Raw genomic sequence first — 20,168 nt, 5'->3', positions numbered from 1 at the left:
AGATGCCCTCCTGTGAATTAGCAGTATTTCCAGTCCTGAGGTAGGATGTGTGTGTCTTCTACTTTGCCCAGGGCTACATGGCCAGCATGGCCACTCAAGGGATTCCAGAGGACTTGAAGGGCAAAGACAAGATAGTGTTTGGGAACATCCACCAGATCTATGACTGGCATAAAGAGTAGGTCTCACGCTCTTGGCTAAACGTGTGTGAATGTGAATACTGAGCGCTGTTTATGTGAAGAGCGTATGTGTGAGAGCTCACTGAGACTGGAGCATGTTCATCAGCATGTATCATATAAGTCTGATGCTCTCACACTCAATCCACATGGCTGTCAGATATTTCCTGTGTGTGTGTGTGTGGTCTCGGGAAAACCTGTCGGATCTGTTTCTCTCGATCTTTCTGTGTTTCTGTGTGTATCTGTTTCCATGTGTATAGTTGTGTGTGTATCTGTGTGTCTCTTACCCTCTGCCTGTGTGTGTGTAGACAAGTGTATATTGGTGTTCAACCCTCCCCTCTGCTCTGTGTGTCACAGCTATCTCCTGGGGGAGCTGGAGAAGTGTGTGTCAGAGCCCGACAGACTGGCCCAACTCTTCATCAAGCATGTGAGTCTGTGTGTGTGTGTGTGTGTGTGCAAATGAGTGTTTGCATAAGTGTAACTCTTTGTTTGCGGACACACCATGACAACCTAGCCCCTTACATGGTCTTTGATTCTGTTTTCTTGTATTTGGAATGAAGTTCCAGGGTGTCCCTCTGTGTGTCTGGTAAGAAGTCCTGGTCTCTTCAGAGTACTGACTGTTTACTGTCCCTGTCTCTGGCTCACTGCCATCCAGATGTGTCTTGATCGTTCAGGCTGCCTGGAGGAGAGGAGAGGCGAAAGCCAGTAGAATAATAACAAGTGCAAGCATAATTGTCCTACAGGGCTTTGTACTGTGCTACGGTCAGCTAACAGGTCCAGTTACAAAGAGCCAGTGTTCAAACGCCAGGCTGTTTGTGAAACTCCAGAAACAAATGAGCCATAATGACAGATAAATGACATTCAAAGCAAATAAACAGCTGTGTTTGTACTTAGTGCACACACACAAACGTGCGCGCACACACGCACACACGCAAACGTGCGCGCACACACGCACACACACAAACAGCTGGGTTTGTGTGTGAAGGTCAGGATCTCACAGAAAAAATTCGGCCGAGACACGCACACACGCAAACGTGCGCGCACACACGCACACACACAAACAGCTGGGTTTGTGTGTGAAGGTCAGGATCTCACAGAAAAAATTCGGCCGAGTGAGAAAAGCAAAACCATGGCAGGAAATCGTCCATGCACACATACACACATTCTTACATTATCTTCTATAGACACATGCACATACTCTCTCTTTCGCTCTCCCACTTCCCTGTCTCTCTTTCGCTCCCTCTCTGTTCCTTCATTAGTCCAGCAAGTTTAATTAAGCACGAGTGAATTAAAGGATTCTTCCCAAGCTGCCGGAACCATTTAATAAGGCAAAGTTCCTGCTCTTATTTAACAGACTTCAAAAGGGCCTGGAGGGGAAGGAGAACGGAGTCAAACTTAGAGGAATAAGAGGGTTAAAGCGTCCACAACGGCGGAGACATTTAGCCTACACACACACACACACACACACACACACAGAGAGACCTGCTCACACTAGCTCTCTCACACACACACACACTCACACTAGCTCTCTCACACACAGGGACCACAGGCGCCACCATCTGGTAAAGCTCTCACCATCTGTGTGTTTGTTTTTGGACCTCTAGGAACGGCGTCTCCACATGTACGTAGTGTACTGTCAGAACAAGCCCAAGTCAGAGCACATTGTCTCAGAGTATATGGAGACCTACTTCCAGGTGAGTGACTCTTCACAGTACAACGACAAGGACAGTTTAAGAGCAGTTGAATCCCACTCAGGCATCCTTCTAGCCTAATTCCTCTTATTTCTCTAACTCTGGTTTGGGTTGTTTGTATCTTAAGTGCTAATTCTATGTCTCTTTATGTCTGACTGACCCGAACCTGCCCTTTGTTCTGTATGTCTTCCACTGGGCACAGACATCATTTCAACATCTAGTTTTGATTTACATTTGGTTGAGTTGTCAACTAACTTGAATTCAATGTGAAAAAAATATGTTTTCTGAAAATCAAATCAGTTTTCCATGTTGATTCAACATCACATACATTTGTTTTTGGTTTAAATGGCATTGAAACAACGTTGATTCAATCCATTTTTGTTCAGTGGGTTCTGTCTGGCTGACCCAAAGCTGCCCTTAGTTATGTATGTGTCCTATGAGGAGCTAACCTGTCTGGTTCTGTAGGAGCTGAGGCAGCAGCTGGGCCACAGACTACAACTCAACGACCTGCTCATCAAGCCAGTACAGAGGATCATGAAATATCAACTACTGCTCAAGGTGTGTGTGTTTGCATCTGCATGTGTACTTGTCTAAGTGCGTCTGCCTGTGTGCGTATACGTGTGTTTGAATTCCCTCTGGAATATGGAAAATAACTGGTATAATTAGCATGATGTCATCTAGCCCTAGCTGATTTGAGTCATCGTGAAATGGAGCTGTATTGAATGACTTGTCACTAGAAGAGATGGAGAGAAAGGCAGGAAGAAAGACAAATTGTGAGTGACTGGAGAATAAGCATTCTGCCCCCCAGCATTGTGGGAGCTTTTACTGTGATTTAGAGATGAATGTTGAAAGCTTTTGTCCCAAGAGTCCCCAAGTCCTCTTATCAGCTCACTAATCTCACAGTGGATAATACATGATGAAACACAAGATACAGTACAGTCCCATTTTGTTCAGAAATCACTCCGAAACGTTCAGTAACTATTCTCTGATTGGCTCCCTCAGGACTTCCTGAAGTACTACACCAAAGCAGGAAGGGATACCTCAGAGCTGGAGGTGAGAGTTCTCCCAAAACCATGGTACAAACAGTCATGGTGAAAACATTTCCAATACTTTCTTGTGATATTACTGTGAACTGCACAGAGAGTTCTCTCATGTACACAGCTCTGTTGGAGAACGAGAAAAAAAAAATACTGTTTTAAGTTGCAAACCATAATTGTCTATCCCACACCATATCTTTCTCTCCATCTCCACCCCTCTTCTCTCACCCACAGAGAGCGGTGGAGGTGACGTGTTTCGTGCCCAAGCGCTGTAATGATATGATGAATGTGGGCAGGCTGCAGGGCTTTGAGGTGAGATATCAGACACCAGACACTGTTCTCCATGTGATGTTGTGTTTTCTAGCACAGTTGGCAAGCATGTATGAGATTACTGAAAACAGGTGGAAACCATTTTGATTATATCACTTGTCAAACAAAAACATTATACATGATGAGTACAAAAAGTATGTAAATGTATTCACTCACTACTTTAAGTTGCTCTGGATAAGAGTGTCCGCTAAATGACTCAAATGAGTGTTTTTCTTTCTATCTTATGGGGGTCTCTCTCTCAGGGGAAGATCACAGCCCAGGGGAAGCTGCTCCAGCAGGACACCTTTACAGTCAGTGAGCAGGACAGCAGCTTCCTGTCCCGCGCCAAGGAGAGGCGTGTCTTCCTGTTTGAACAGCTGGTCATTATCAGTGAGCCAATCGACAGGAAAAAGGGCTTCTCTCTGCCAGGGTACACCTTTAAAAACAGCATCAAGGTGAGAATGGTGGAGTACTGTGTGTGTTTGTGTTTCTGTGCGCGTGTGTGTGTGTGACCCTTGTGTCTCTCTCTCTACTGCAGCTCAGTTGTCTGGGTGTGGAGGACCACTGTGAGGAGGACCCATGTCGTCTGGTCCTGACGTCCCGCGGGCCTGATGGGAGCGTGACACGCTTCGTCCTACAGGCATCGTCCCCTGAGACGCGAAGGGCCTGGGTCAACGACGTGGTCCAGATCCTGGAGACACAGAGGAACTTCCTCAACGGTACTGCTGCTGACAGCTGGACCCAGGGCCACATACATCATGTGTTCCAAATTACATCCTATTCCCTATTCAGTGTACCACTTTTTTATCTGATGTTTACACACACAAGTATACAAAACATTTCCATGACAGACTGACCAGGTGAATACAGGTGAGTGACTGGAGAATGAAAAAAAGCTATGATCTGTTAAATGTTAAATCCACGTCAATCAGTGTAGATGAAGGGGAGGAGACGGGTTAAAGAAGGATTTTTAAGCCTGGAGACAAGTGAGACATGGATTGTGTATGTGTGCCATTCAGAGTGAATGGGCAAGAAAAACAATTGAAGTGCCTTTGAAGGGGGTATGGTAGTAGGTGGCAGGCGCACTGGTTTGAGTGTGTCAAGAACTGCAACGCTGCTGGGTTTTTCACACTCAACAGTTTCCCGTGTGTATCAATAATGGTCCACCACCCAAAGTACATCAAGCAAACTTGACACAACTGTGGGTAGCATTGGAGTCAACACAGGCCAGCATCCCTGTGGAACCCTTTCGACACCTTGTGGAGTCCATGTCCTAATGAATTGAGGTTGTTCTGAGGGCAAAAGGGGTGCAGCTCAATATTAGGAAGGTGTTCCTACTGATTTGTAAACTCAGTGTATGTTTGAAAATATGATGAAACATTTCAGGATATTTTTAAGCTGTGTTAATGAAGTATTTACAATAGGGGAGCAACACTGTAAATTGATGGATACATTTATAGATGCTCAATAAACAAATAAATAGTACCATTGGTTAAGCATCAACTGCATGATTGTGTCTCACTTTTTCTCCCTACAACTAACATCCTGTCCTTCCCCATCTCCTGTGGTCCATAGCTCTCCAGTCTCCCATAGAGTACCAGCGAAGGGAGTCCAACAGCCTGGGACGAGCCATGAGGGCGCCCGTGGCAACGACCTCTGGCCTGCGACCCCACTCCTCGGCCTCCATTGACCGCCACCGGCTACCTTACCAGCACTCCTACAACACCTCTCTGCCCTCCCTGCACCTGCCCAGCCAGGGACCCACTGCAGACACACAGGTAGGCACTAATAACACCCCATTCCCTACATAGTAGGGAACTGGAGCCCTATTGAATAGGGTGCCATTTGGGATGCTGACCACAGAAAGTGAAGATACCAGTAGCTGCTAAAACTATTGTAAGAATACATTTAATCTAATTACCTAATTATTTCTCTCTCTCTATTTCTCTCTCTGTCTGTCTTTCTCTTATTCACCCCTCCTTTTTCCTCTTTTAGTCCCCACTGTACCTTAGCCCTGCAACACCCCGTCCCTCTCACCTCCCTCTGAAGCTCACCTTGTCCCAAGAGGCCAGGCACTGCCAGGGGGTGTCCAACGGCCTGTGCCCCCCTACCCAGCACAGCTTACAGGTATTCAACCACACTGCAGAGAAATACAATGAGAACCCACTGACTCCAACACTCGCAGTATAGCAGTGATATAGTATCTTGCAAGGTTCTGACAATTCACAACTGCTATCCACATTGACCAAATCCTATTTTGAGAGCAACCACACATTTCTACAGAAATATAATCAAAGCATGATTTACAGTACGGGAAAGTCTGAGTTAACTTAGGACTCACTGCCATTTGGGCTCCTGAGTGGTGCAGTGGTCTAAGGCACTGCATCTCAGTGCTAGAGGTGTCACTAAAAACCCTGGTTCGATTCCAGGTTGTATCACAACTGGCAGTGATTGGGAGTCCCATAGAGCAGCGCACAATTGGCCCAGTGTTGCCTTCATTGTAAATAAGAATTTGTTCTGAACTGACTTGCCTAATTAAATAAAAAATGTGCCGGATATCTGTCATTAACCTCCCATAAACTCTCTCATCACTACAGATCAGTGAATAGTTTAGTTTATAAATAGCTCTTCTACGGTTAGGATGAGGGGAATAACTCAGCACTTTCCTCATCACTACAGATCAGTGAATAGTTTAGTTTATAAATAGCTCTTCTACGGTTAGGATGAGGGGAATAACTCAGCACTTTCCTCATCACTACAGATCAGTGAATAGTTTAGTTTATAAATAGCTCTTCTACGGTTAGGATGAGGGGAATAACTCAGCACTTTCCTCATCACTACAGATCAGTGAATAGTTTAGTTTATAAATAGCTCTTCTACGGTTAGGATGAGGGGAATAACTCAGCACTTTCCTCATCACTACAGATCAGTGAATAGTTTAGTTTATAAATAGCTCTTCTACGGTTCGGATGAGGGGAATAACTCAGCACTTTCCTCATCACTACAGATCAGTGAATAGTTTAGTTTATAAATAGCTCTTCTACGGTTAGGATGAGGGGAATAACTCAGCACTTTCCTCATCACTACAGATCAGTGAATAGTTTAGTTTATAAATAGCTCTTCTACGGTTAGGATGAGGGGAATAACTCAGCACTTTCCCAGGTTATTTACTGTTTTATCATATTATTCCCCTGGCCATTGGCCCGGGTTGTCGTGGTTGCCAGTGCTAGAGGGAAATGACTGGGCCAGTCCTATCCTCTGTCCGAATGGAGATATCCTGTTGTTGTTCCCATCTGGGGTTACACTACTAATGGCACCCTGGCTGGCTGTCATATTGATCTGTGGTCAGTTCCTAGAAATACTATAGAAACCATATAGATTGCTGTCGAGTCCCGCTGATCCCAAGTCAGAATACTCTGAGGATGTCATCTTCAGCAGACAATCTGATCCCTAGTCAGTTTTGGATAGGCTCAGGGGTTAAAAACATTCCTTTGTCCCAATGTTCTCCAGTCAGTTCCCAGGGATAACTAGCCCAGTGCCCTGACTGGTGGTTTATCTTATTTAGCCAGACTCTCCCCATTAAAAGGAGGAAATGGGTTTGATTTCAGGGCTCTTATCAGAGGCTTGTCATGCCTGTTTCCACACTTCATTTAGTTCCTCCTCTCTCTCTGGTAGATGCAGACAGGGGGATAGGGAACTTTTGGGGCCTTTGGAAAAAAGTGTAGTCCTGTCAGTGGGTTGAGGGCTATTTGAAACTGTTCTTTGTGTTTGGAAAGAGATGTATGCTACAATAGATATAGAGAAGGTGAGAGGACTGATAGCATTGTGTGAAGGCTGAGTGAGTTCAAACTGTTGTGTCACTCTCTCTTCCTGTCTCCATCCAGGGTTGATGTAAGGATAGGATCTTGCTTTATAACCATTCAACATACCATCATCTTTGTCTTTCCTCTTTGCAAGGCTAGGTAGGGTTTCAATTTCTCTGTGTGTGTTTGTCTCTCCATCTCTCTGAGATTAAGAGCTCAGTTCACTGTGGGGATATGCATGTGGTCCAGGAAACAAAGGAACTCCGAATCCACTAGAAATAATGTAACTTTAAAGTATATTCCAATAACCCCTCAGCGACAGTAAGGAAGGCAATTACCAACTTCCTCCTATACACAATATACAGGCCTTCTTGTAACAGATTTTTTTTATTTAACTAGGCTAGTCAGTTAAGAACAAATTCTTATTTACAATGACGGCCTAGCCCAGCCAAACCCGGATGACACTGGGCCAATTGTGCACCGCCCTATGGGACTCCCAATCCCAGCCCGACGTGATACAGCCTGGATACGAACCAGGGACTGCAGTGACAGCTCTTGCACTGAGATACAGTGCCTTAGACCCCTGTACCACTCATTCGGAATATGAATCAGAGACTGCACAGATGTCCAAACGAAATATGTAATAAAGGCTTTGATATAAAAGTTGACATATTAGGCCTCTTGCCCCAGGTATGACTCCACTATGTGTATGTAACTGAACACGCTCCCTCTGTCTACTCTGGTCTTCTCAGGGTGGCACTGTCTGTTACCATGGAGCCATGCCGGGGGAGGGAGGGACTTACGCATCGCATCGCTCAGGCAACCTGGATCAGCTAACTGAACTCTCTCTGCATGAGCATGAGTGCTGATAACCTTTGACTTCACAGCCTGAATGAAGGGGTGTAGGGTGAAGTTGCCCCTAGACGCTGATCTTAGGTCAGTTTAGAATTTCCCCCAGGTTAGGTTTGGGGGATGAGGAAGCTGATCCTAGATCTGTACCTAGTGTAACCTTCACTCTATAGCGAATGAGGGGCAGGCTGATAGAGCCCTGGTTAACCTGATTCCACTCAGGACAGGCAGGGGGCCTGGGGCGGGGTTAGTTCAGACAGTTTCACTATCACAACTCTTGTGATTGCCCTAATAACATTATATTATAATTACTATGGTATCTCTAGCTTCTAACTATGATTTTTTTGTTGGTATTTCTGTCATATTACATGTTCTACTATTTTGAAACCTGTACTTACTATTGTGATGCGAGAAGTGAAGCAGGAATGCAGCCCTCTGGTGTTTGTGAGAGAAAAGGAAAAGTAGCCAATGGTGTCTCTCTCTCTCTCTGTGTGTGTGCAACGGTTGCTATTCACACTGCAAACCGTTTCTACAGTACAGTACCACTCATATGGTGACACGCTTAACACCATTTGTTTTCGTATAGAAATAGACATTTGGGAACTATCACTTAAGTCGCCAGCCCTTTCATGTTGTTTTTTCTTAAACACGGGGACCATATTAACATTATGCTACTGCTACGTGTGACAGATTTTATCACTTTGCACAACAAGGAAAGTAAAACAGCAGTGGGGAGGTAATGCCATATCTATTCTCTGTCCCTCTTCCTAAATAGCTATCCTCCTATTCTGAATTCATCCTCACCACCATTTCTTAAAGCAGCCTTTGGGTCAAGAGTGTTGACATTGTGGGCTGGAGAACTATTTGAGCTTGATTGTGGGACTGAATTTGTCCAGGGCTTGAGCAGTCATGATTGTCTACTCTATCCATTATTACTGTGTTGCTCGGTTTGCATACTTTTCCCTTCATTAAAGGGGCCACTTTAACCCTGCCATTGTTCCAACGTTATCTGAAGAAAACACACGTAAACTCATACAAAGCCCACTCCAAACTCTGAAGGAGAGAGGAAAAGGGGACACCGATAGAGGGCGTGCTCATCTGTCAGTGTCATCATGAATGTAAATAATCTGCTGTGAGATCATATCAATAAACAACGTTTATGAAACACTGCTGCTGTTTCTCCCCCCATCATACTTCTGGTCTTGGTCATGTTATGTTATAAGACTGCCGAAAAGGAACTGATAGTGAGATGACTTGAATATCCTGGAAATTCCCAGAATGACCATTTCCTTCACGTAGTCAACACTAGCTGTTGCCTTTGAGATAAATACTTCCACCACAGAGGAACAATACAAAAGTGAACAATAGCACCACTAAGCAAGAGTAATTCAATTTATTCTGTATAAAACTAAACAATAACGTTTCACATCCATTGGTGATTTGTTTAGCGTCCATGTGGTTCATTTTGCCTACCTAACAGGCTTTGGGAGGTTATTGGAAAAATACTACAGTTATTTAGCTTCCTCAAAATGGTGAGTTGAGGGACAACTTTAAATGCTCAAAATAGGGCACTTGGTGATAGATGGCTACCTGATAGAAGATGCTCACGCACATGTTCAAATATATTGTCAACAGTAATTGACAACAGTTGACAAAATGGCCAAACAATCACTTGAGTTATCATTACTTGTCACATTGTAGAAGTGATTGGAGACAGGCACAGGAATATGTAAAAGTGCTTCTACACCTGTATTGCTTGCTGTTTGGGGTTTTAGGCTGGGTTTCTGTACAGCACTTTGAGATATCAGCTGATGTACGAAGGGCTATATAAATAAATTTGATTTGATTTGAAAAAGGGGCTTCAATACTCGACCCAAAAATACAACATGCCATGAAAAGGCACAGGGACAAATCCCAAAACAAACATACAAAAACACAGGGATGTAACCCAAACAAAAGAGCGAGGTACAACCTCTAATAAATACACGAGATGAGACAAGACCCGTAATAACAATGCACAGGACGAGACCCGTAATAACAATGCACAGGACGAGACCCGTAATAACAATGCACAGGACGAGACCCGTAATAACAATGCACAGGACGAGACCCGTAATAACAATGCACAGGACGAGACCCGTAATAATGCACAGGACGAGACCCGTAATAATGCACAGGACGAGACCCGTAATAATGCACAGGACGAGACCCGTAATAATGCACAGGACGAGACCCGTAATAATGCACAGGACGAGTCCCATAACAACAATGCACAGGACGAGACCCGTAACAACAATGCACAGGACGAGACCCATAATAACAATGCACAGGACGAGACCCGTAATAATGCACAGGACGAGGCCCGTAATAATGCACAGGACGAGACCCGTAATAACAATGCACAGGACGAGTCCCATAACAACAATGCACAGGACGAGACCCGTAATAATGCACAGGACGAGGCCCGTAATAATGCACAGGACGAGACCCGTAATAACAATGCACAGGACGAGACCCGTAATAATGCACAGGACGAGGCCCGTAATAATGCACAGGACGAGACCCGTAATAACAATGCACAGGACGAGTCCCATAACAACAATGCACAGGACGAGACCCGTAATAATGCACAGGACGAGAACCGTAATAACAATGCACAGGACGAGTCCCGTAACAACAATGCACAGGACGAGACCCGTAATAATGAGAACACAAAACACGCAGGGCAAAAGCCGAAACAAAGTACAGGTACTCACAAGACCAACGGACCTGGGAACAACAACCAAACAAAACAATGGTGAACAGAGGGCACATATATACAATTGCTAATCAGGGGGAATGGGAACCAGGTGTGCGTAATGAAGCAGTTCATTGACGCCTAGAGTCCGGTGACGTACCCCTCAGAAGCTGGTGAACGGAATGACCAGCAGTACCGGGGGAATCCGTGACATTACTGAAAGTGTTCAGTCTTTTATTGTTTTATTTGAATGAAACCAAGCTCAAACAGTTTGTTTTACTCAAACATAGTTTTGATTCTTTCTGATTTTATACTCATATAATGTAGATCAGTGTTAATTGAGTCACTATTATTTTGACTTTCTGACAACCAAATTACAATTAATGTCAGTTATCATGCTAAATCGACTAATATATGCAATTAATTTACAATACATTGTATGATATCAATACAAATGTCCCAAAAATACACACTTAAGAAATAAGCCCAATAAACCGCTACTTTGTACTTATCCAAAAGAGAATGTGGTCCTTCCTCTAAGGATGAATTAGTACAATACATTCTAGTGTGGTGTTATTGAAAACCATAACACCGCATTCAGATATTCTCTACTGGCAGACTGAATGAAAATAGCCATTGTAAACAGCATTACAGCATTATTTCCAAAATGATTTGTATTCTGACTTCCTCCCTGATGTCTTTGGTCTCTGAGACCAGTTATCTCCATTAGAGGTCCATGAGAAAGGAATATTCAACCACCACAACTCTTCTGCTTTTATTGCCAATCTCCACACAGGCAGTCATGCTGAACAGAACAGCCTCTGAAGATCACAGGCCTCCTGCTGGCGGAGTGGACAATGCTGGCTACAATGACCATGACAAACATGTTGTCATGACAATGGTTTGATGGTGTAAAAGTTTGTGTAAGAAGTCTCTTTCTCCAGAGAAAGGCCATTGGTCTGCCCTCGACTCTGTCTCCACAGAGTCCACGACTCTGCCCTTCTGTCTTTCTGCGGGTCTCATGGCCTGAACTCCACACACACAGAGACAGGAGCTGGGGTTCTCAATAAAACACACCATACTGATCGCGAGTCACTTGGCTTTTTGTATTTTCTCTACTCCTTCTTGATGTTCCTGGCTGGTCCTCTGGTGCCACCCTGTGGCTGTGGAGCCTCCTGTTGGGGGCCCTGGTTGTCGTGGCCCCTCCCCCCTGGTGGGTCTTCTCGTGTTTTGCCAGGTGGTCGCTCCGCATGAACCTCTTCCCACACGTCTGGCAGCCAAAGCGCTTTTCCCCAGTATGTGTGCGCAGGTGCCTCTGCAGCTCGTCTGAGCGTGTGCAGTTCTTCCCGCAGAAGAGCCAGCTGCAGACGAAAGGTCGCGCCCCGGCATGCCATCGCAGGTGGGCCTTCAGGTGGGAAGTCTTCTTGTACACCTTGCCACACTCGGGCAAGTGGCAGATGTGGAGCCTCCTCTGGCCTGGTTCCTCAGGGTTAGCTGGAGCCCCTGTGCACCCAGAGGAGGCCTGGCAGTTGGGGCACTTGCAGTGCCTGCAGCAGCGTGTGGAGCCCAGCAGGCACTTGGAGGAGCCTTGGAGGAGGGCTGCAATCTGAGGCTGGTTCCCCAACACCAGCTGTCTGTCCAGGGCAAAGGGGTGAGAGTGGTGATGGTTGGTCTAGCCATGAGGTTGCTGATGACCATGGGGGCTGCTGGTGGTCTGGGGTAATATCCACCACTGCTGACCTTCCTCTGTATGCCGACCAGGGTGGTGGGGGTGTCTTTCTGTGGAACCTTGGAGGAAGTTCTCCCCCATACCATTGTGCTGGGGGTGGAAGTATGGAGTATGAGAGCTAACCTGGACCTGAGGAGCGAGCATCTTCACTGGGGGGAGCTCAACGGTGTAGGCAGCCGGGGTGGAGGAGGGCTCAGCAGGAGGGGTGAGAGGCAGCTCATGGAGGTGGTGGTGCTGGTGGGGATGGGGGTGAAGGTCCAGTCCGCTCTAGACGTGTCCAGGAAAATTAAGTTTTGGCACTGTCAGAGTTGCCACCTGTTGGACCCTTAGACTGGAGCTCTGGGACACTTCACTGCCCAATAGCTGGAGCATCCCAGTCATGGAACTCATGATCCCTTCATAGGATGAGTGTGGCCGTTCCTGCCGCAGTCCACTGCCCCCCAGCCGGGCTTGGCCACAGGGTCTGGCCAGGAAGGAGGAGATGGGATGGGGTCCGTTCTCAGGAGAGGAGCTGGGTGTGCGGTCCTATGGGGTATAGAAAGAATGGATGTTAGACATGCTGTACACTATTGAATTAGATATTCCTGAGCAAAAGCCACATACAAAATCAAGATATTATAGTGATAACACAGAACTTAGACTTCTTTCTAATGTGATAATATAGAGAAACTATAGAACAGTGGTGACCATTTACTGTGACCTCTACATCTCTATTTCTAAAATATATGTTATAATTTTATTGATGTAGTCAATGTATTTTATTAACTAAAATAGAGTAAATATTTTAAGGTAAAATACTGCTGCTAACAAATGAATCCAGACGAATTCCTATAAATATATTGGGAGAAAATGTATCAATAATTGCACTTGACAATTTCAAAATGTACTCTGAAGAAGGCTAACAGTGAAATGACTCTCCCATACCAAATTCCACTAAAAACATTTTCCTCGTCTGTAAGAAATGGTTTAGAAAGTGGTCGGTCCCCGGAAATGCGGCCATGACTTTTGCGCGCTTCTGCGGCCAACGTAGTTTTTTAACTGGTCTCAGCACAAGTGCAGCACCGAAACAAAATATAGAAAACGGGATTTTGCTGTGTCTCAATTCTCATCCAAAGTCAGTCTAATTTTCTGAAGAAAAAAAAATAAACCTCATAACGTGTTTTATATTGTTGTGAAGAAATAAAAGTGGATAAAAAAAAAATGGATTGTAGGAATTATTAATTCCAAAATACGTGCTCCGGTGGTATCCATTCTGCATCCTTGTCTTGAGAGGGTTAGATCAATCTCGCCCGGGTGCCAGTGTTGGCGTGTTTTGCATTGGCTGAAAGTTAAATCGATTGCATTTGATTTTAAACCGGGCTGCCTCCCGGGCTTGAGCCAAGCGCCCTGTTAAAGCCCACGGTTAAATCTGCTCAAAACAAATGTGTCGTAATTAAGCACATGTAGTAGCATAACTATTAGGATTTTGTGTTTTCTCATCCAAAGGTGATTGGCTTTGATATTAGGCCTAAACGCTTTATCTTCCTTGCCATTTTTTTTAATAGAAAAATTATAACATTTATTTTATGGAAAAGAGCTGGGCGATGCACCATGCTGCCCTGTTGACAAAATGTTCGATGACTATTTGATTTGAGAATGGCGCTCATTTCTCCCGATTACTTGACCGGCCTTTGCCTGGTCCCCTGCAGCTCAGCATAATCGAATCCGAGCGAGAAAGAGAGGAGGGGCGAGGGACATAGACATTCACTATATGGTTTACCTGAATAATTTACCCTTACTTTTACTGCAGTTTTGAAACTGCAGTAAAAGTGCAGTAACTGCAATACACTGGTATTTTGGATGCAGTAATTGCAGAATAACTGCAGCGTACGGCAGTTATACTGCCCACTAACTGCAGCTACACTGCAAAATTACTACAGTAAAAAAAAAAAGTGTAATTTTGGATGCAGTATTTGCAGCATATAGTATATATGTAACAGTATAGCTTCAGTCACTCGCCCCTACCTGAGCTCGGCACACATCGACAACAGCCACTCTCGAAGCATCGTTACCCATTGCGCCACAAAAGCCGCGGCCCTTGCAGAGCAAGGGGAACAACTATTTCAAGGTCTCAGAGCAAATGACGTCTACCGATTGAAAAGCTATTAGCGCGCACCACCGCGAACTAGCTAGCCATTTCACATCGGTTACATAAAGGCTACAGTAGTGTAGGCTATATGAACATCTGGGATAATGTTTTTTCTTTGTGCCGAATTAGCCTGATTTCACTAATGGACAAATATTCAATTCAATTCAATTCAATTCAAGGGCTTTATTGGCATGGGAAACGTGTTAATATTGCCAAAGCAAGTGAGGTAGATAATATATAAAGCGAATATATAAAGTGAAATAAACAGAGAGAGAGAGAGAGAGAAATATCCACCATTTATCTTTTTATAATAGGTGGTCTACTACTATTTCATTGCAAGTATTTGGAAATTGTTTTGTTTCTTTCTTTTTTTGTTTCTTTCTTGATTCTGTATAATAATACAGAATCAATACCGTCTGAAAATCAATCAAACTAATGGTTTTCGAAGATCTCCCTCCCCGGGTTCAAGTGAAGGCCATATCTAATCTTATTGCAAATGCAGACACAACAGTTTGCAACGGTGACCATTTTGTCTCTTCAAAGAGCCCTCCAAGAGGTGTCAAGTGATATTTGCATAGCAGCAAATAACAATCCCGTCCCATCCTAATCTCAATGACAACCAACAGGACATTTCTCTTTTGCATTCAATTTCAAACTAATGATGTTGTCACTGTTGCTTTAAATCAATGATGGACTTTTGTTTATTTTGATTGTGTCTTTATTCTGGCATTTTTATACATTTTCTTTCCTTACTAGTTAACTATGACACCATATTTCACTCAGGAGTCAATAACCATTGTGAAGTTATTTGTCAATTGTATTCATCCATATCTCTTTTCCCCTGCATTTCAGTTTAAAAATGTATCCATAGAAATTAAATGGACAATGGACATTTCATTTTAATGGATATATAAGGTATAAGGTTTGCTTCATCTTTCAGTCATGTCTCCATGACATCCCATCATACATCTATATTTGCACCAAGGACTGTGACATCTGTTATGACAAAATGGTCATAACAGATGTGAGGGACAGGCCAACAAACCTAGAGCATTTAGGCTATTACCTGTTAAAGACAAATGAGGGTCAGTTAAGAGGCCATGATGTTATATGTTAAGTGTTATATGTCTTATATGCACATAACTGCTGTTGGAAACATGATTGTTTTGATCCTAAAGTTGTTTTTGTTATGAAAGGTTGCTGGAGGAAACCTGTAACACACCAAAAATGGAGTTGAAAATATTTTGGCAGATTACGTTTGTCAGGAATTTTTCACATTGAAATATAGAAATGAAATTTAATAGAAAATGTTGTAAATTCTGTTAAGATTAAGAGGTTATTGTACAATGTAAGTATTTTTTTCACATCTGAAGCTATGGATGAATAACCCCCTGAATCTCCCTGCGCTCCGGCTCTCCCTTGGTTCCAGAGGCACGGGCAGGGAGAGATCCCAGGGATCACTAGAACAGGCTAGGTGGAGAGGTAGTGCATCACATCAACAAACAGGCTTTCATACCTTTCTCTCTGGCATTAATGAGAGAGAGGCCTTAACTGAAAAATTGACGCTCCCTCAGTTGGCACCTGTAACGTGATCATTTGATTAATGTAGTGAGTGAATGAGTGAAGGAGCATGCGGTTTTGTTGTTTCATCTGCTAGAGCTCAAGGTCGTGGTTTGTGTTGGAAACCCTCTAGCACTGCCCACTGTCCAAATCACATTTTTATTTGTCACATTCTTTGTAAACAACATGTGTAGACTAACATTGAAATGCTTACTTATGGGCACATTCCCAACAATGCAGAGAGAAAGAAAATAGAGAAATAATAGAAAAGTAATAACACTTAATAAATATGCAATGAGTAATGATAACTTGGCTATATACATGTTTTAATTTTTTTATTAAACTAGGCAAGTCAGTTAAGAACAAATTATTATTCACAATGACAGCCTACTTGTAAAGCCCCCCCCGGCCAAACCCTCCCCTGACCTGCACAATGCTGGGACAATTGTGCGCCACCCTATGTGATTCCTGATCGTGGCCGGTTGTGATACAGCCCAGGATCGAACCTGGGTCTGTATTGACACCTCTACCACTGCAATGCAGTGACTTTGACCGTTGCGCCACTCAGGAGGCCAAACATGGGGTACCGGTACTGAGTCGATGTGCAGGGGTACGGGGTAATTGAGGTATATACAGTGCCTTGCGAAAGTATTCGGCCCCCTTGAACTTTGCGACCTGTTGCCACATTTCAGGCTTCAAACATAAAGATATAAAACTGTATTTTTTTGTGAAGAATCAACAACAAGTGGGACACAATCATGAAGTGGAACGACATTTATTGGATATTTAAAACTTTTTTAACAAATCAAAAACTGAAAAATTGGGCGTGCAAAATTATTCAGCCCCCTTAAGTTAATACTTTGTAGCGCCACCTTTTGCTGCGATTACAGCTGTAAGTCGCTTGGGGTATGTCTCTATCAGTTTTGCACATCGAGAGACTGACATTTTTTCCCATTCCTCCTTGCAAAACAGCTCGAGCTCAGTGAGGCTGGATGGAGAGCATTTGTGAACAGCAGTTTTCAGTTCTTTACACAGATTCTCGATTTGGATTCAGGTCTGGACTTTGACTTGGCCATTCTAACACCTGGATATGTTTATTTTTGAACCATTCCATTGTAGATTTTGCTTTATGTTTTGGATCATTGTCTTGTTGGAAGACAAATCTCCGTCCCAGTCTCAGGTCTTTTGCAGACTCCATTAGGTTTTCTTCCAGAATGGTCCTGTATTTGGCTCCATCCATCTTCCCATCAATTTTAACCATCTTCCCTGTCCCTGCTGAAGAAAAGCAGGCCCAAACCATGATGCTGCCACCACCATGTTTGACAGTGGGGATGGTGTGTTCAGGGTGATGAGCTGTGTTGCTTTTACGCCAAACATAACGTTTTGCATTGTTGCCAAAAAGTTCAATTTTGGTTTCATCTGACCAGAGCACCTTCCACATGTTTGGTGTGTCTCCCAGGTGGCTTGTGGCAAACTTTAAACAACACTTTTTATGGATATCTTTAAGAAATGGCTTTCTTCTTGCCACTCTTCCATAAAGGCCAGATTTGTGCAATATACGACTGATTGTTGTCCTATGGACAGAGTCTCCCACCTCAGCTGTAGATCTCTGCAGTTCATCCAGAGTGATCATGGGCCTCTTGGCTGCATCTCTGATCAGTCTTCTCCTTGTATGAGCTGAAAGTTTAGAGGGACGGCCAGGTCTTGGTAGATTTGCAGTGGTCTGATACTCCTTCCATTTCAATATTAATCGCTTGCACAGTGCTCCTTGGGATGTTTAAAGCTTTGGAAATCTTTCTGTATCCAAATCCGGCTTTAAACTTCTTCACAACAGTATCTCGGACCTGCCTGGTGTGTTCCTTGTTCTTCATGATGCTCTCTGCGCTTTTAACGGACCTCTGAGACTATCACAGTGCAGGTGCATTTATACGGAGACTTGATTACACACAGGTGGATTGTATTTATCATCATTAGTCATTTAGGTCAACATTGGATCATTCAGAGATCCTCACTGAACTTCTGGAGAGAGTTTGCTGCACTGAAAGTAAAGGGGCTGAATAATTTTGCACGCACAATTTTTCAGTTTTTGATTTGTTAAAAAAGTTTGAAATATCCAATAAATGTCGTTCCACTTCATGATTGTGTCCCACTTGTTGTTGATTCTTCACAAAAAAATACAGTTTTATATCTTTATGTTTGAAGCCTGAAATGTGGCAAAAGGTCGCAAAGTTCAAGGGGGCCGAATACTTTCGCAAGGCACTGTATGTACATATAACTAGGAATACAGTAACTAGTCAACAGGACAGATAATAAACAGTAGCAACACCATAAGTGATGAGTCAAAAAAGTTAGTGCAGAAAGGGTCAATTCAGATAGTTAAATAGTTAACCAAAAAGCTACCTGGACTAACTATTTAGCTGACTAATAGCTTGAGGGTAGAAGCGGTTCAGGGTCCTGTTGGTTCTAGACTTGGTACATTTGTACCGCTTGCCGTGCAGTAGCAGAGAGAACAGTCAATTACTTAGGTGGCTGGAGTCTTTGACAATTTTTAGGGCCTTCCTCTGGCACCGCCTTGTATAGAGGTCCTGGATGGCAGGGAGCTCGGCCCCAGTGATGTACTGGGCCGTACGCACTACCCTCTGTAGCGCCCTGCGATAGGATGCCAAGCAGTTGCCATAGCAAGCGCTGATGCAGCCAGTGAAGATTCTCGCAATGGGGGCCTCCCGGGTGGCGCAGTGGTTAAGGGCACTGCACTGAGGCGCTAGCTGTGCCACCAGAGACTGGGCTCGCGCCCAGGCTCTGTCGCAACCAGCAGCGATCGGGAGGTCTGTGGGGCGATGCACAATTGGCCTAGGGTTAGGGTTAGGGAGGGCTTGGCCGGTAGGGATATCCTTGTCTCATCGCGCACCAGCGACTCCTGTGGCGGGCCGGGCACAGTGCACGCCAACCAAGGTCGCCAGGTGCACAGTGTTTCCTCCGACACATTGGTGCGGCTGGCTTCCGGGTTGGATGCACGCTGTGTTAAGAAGCAGTGCAGCTTGGTTGGGTTGTGTATCGGAGGACGTATGACTTTCAACCTTCGTCTCTCCCGAACCCGTACGGGAGTTGTAGCGATGAGACAAGATAGTAGCTACTAAACAATTGGAGACCACGAAATTGGGTAGAAAAAGGGGTAAACATTAACAACAACAAAAAAAGAAAAAAAAAATACATTCTAAAATTTGGACTCATCAGACCAAAGGACAGATTTCCACCGGTCTAAAGTCCATTGCTTGTGTTTCTTGGCCCAAGATAGTCTCTTCTTCTTATTGGTGTCCTTTAGTAGTGGTTTCTTTGCAGCATTTCGACCATGAAGGCCTGATTCACGCTGTCTTCTCTGAACAAACATGGGAGTAATGCTTCACTCTTTGATATGCCACGTCAATATTTTACTCACCAATCAGCTGGCATGCGCCTTCTCCTTTTGACTCATCACATACGCTGCTGCTACTGCATATTATCTATCCTGTTGCCCAGTGACTTTACCCCTACCTACAGTATATGTACATATCTATCTCAATTACATTACATCAATTACATGGGCTCTCGAGTGGCGCAACGGTCTACGGCAGGGGTCTCCATTCCTGTTCCTGGAGAAGGACGGTAGCTTTCCAGGAGCAGGGTTGGAGAGCCCTGGTCTAAGGTACTGCATCTCAGTGCTAGAGGTGTTACTACAGACACTCTGGTTCGAATCCAGGCTGTATCACAACCGGCCTTGATTGGGAGTCCCATAGGGCAACGCACAATTGGCCCAACTTCGTCCGGGTTTGGCCGTCATTGTAAATAAGAACTTGTTCTTACTGACTTGCCTAGTTAAATGGGGAACAGTGGGTTAACTGCCTTGTTCGAGGGAAGACAACAGATTTTTACCTTGTCAGCTGGGGATTCGATTCCGCAACCTTTCGGTTACTGGCACAACGCCCCAAATGCAGCATATGCAGCTGCTCGGCCATGGAAACCCATTTCTGTTATTGTGCTGACGTTGCTTCCAGAAGCAGTTTGGAACTCAGTAGTGAGTATGGCAACCGAGAACAGACTGTTTGAGCTTGTGTGGCCTACCACTTTGTGGCTGAGCCGTTGTTGCTATGCCGGGGCAGCTCTAGCAGGCAGAAC

General features: G+C 44.4%; 1 protein-coding gene and 1 pseudogene across 1 annotated transcript in view; one reads left to right on the top strand and one right to left on the bottom strand.

The window, feature by feature from the left end:
* The window catches only part of LOC139413526 (rho guanine nucleotide exchange factor 25-like), a 39,819-nt gene extending 30,766 nt beyond the window's left edge, over positions 1 to 9,053 (top strand). Inside the window, exons 6-16 of the mRNA XM_071161023.1 lie at positions 72 to 175; positions 531 to 600; positions 1,778 to 1,867; positions 2,330 to 2,422; positions 2,867 to 2,917; positions 3,136 to 3,213; positions 3,474 to 3,665; positions 3,749 to 3,929; positions 4,786 to 4,988; positions 5,206 to 5,337; positions 7,766 to 9,053. Of these exons, the coding sequence (XP_071017124.1) occupies positions 72 to 175; positions 531 to 600; positions 1,778 to 1,867; positions 2,330 to 2,422; positions 2,867 to 2,917; positions 3,136 to 3,213; positions 3,474 to 3,665; positions 3,749 to 3,929; positions 4,786 to 4,988; positions 5,206 to 5,337; positions 7,766 to 7,882 (1,311 nt within the window). The 3' untranslated portion in view covers positions 7,883 to 9,053. The remainder of the gene's footprint in view (positions 1 to 71; positions 176 to 530; positions 601 to 1,777; positions 1,868 to 2,329; positions 2,423 to 2,866; positions 2,918 to 3,135; positions 3,214 to 3,473; positions 3,666 to 3,748; positions 3,930 to 4,785; positions 4,989 to 5,205; positions 5,338 to 7,765) is intronic.
* Positions 9,054 to 11,714: 2,661 nt separating this feature from the next.
* LOC139412629 (transcription factor Sp5-like) lies at positions 11,715 to 14,383 on the bottom strand (annotated as a pseudogene).
* Between the last annotated feature and the right edge of the window lie 5,785 nt (positions 14,384 to 20,168).

This window comes from Oncorhynchus clarkii, chromosome 7, assembly GCF_045791955.1.
Source record: "Oncorhynchus clarkii lewisi isolate Uvic-CL-2024 chromosome 7, UVic_Ocla_1.0, whole genome shotgun sequence".
NCBI classification, from domain to species: domain Eukaryota; kingdom Metazoa; phylum Chordata; class Actinopteri; order Salmoniformes; family Salmonidae; genus Oncorhynchus; species Oncorhynchus clarkii.
The sequence above is the reverse complement of the archived record's forward strand: the minus strand, read 5'-3'. Positions and strand labels throughout refer to the sequence as shown.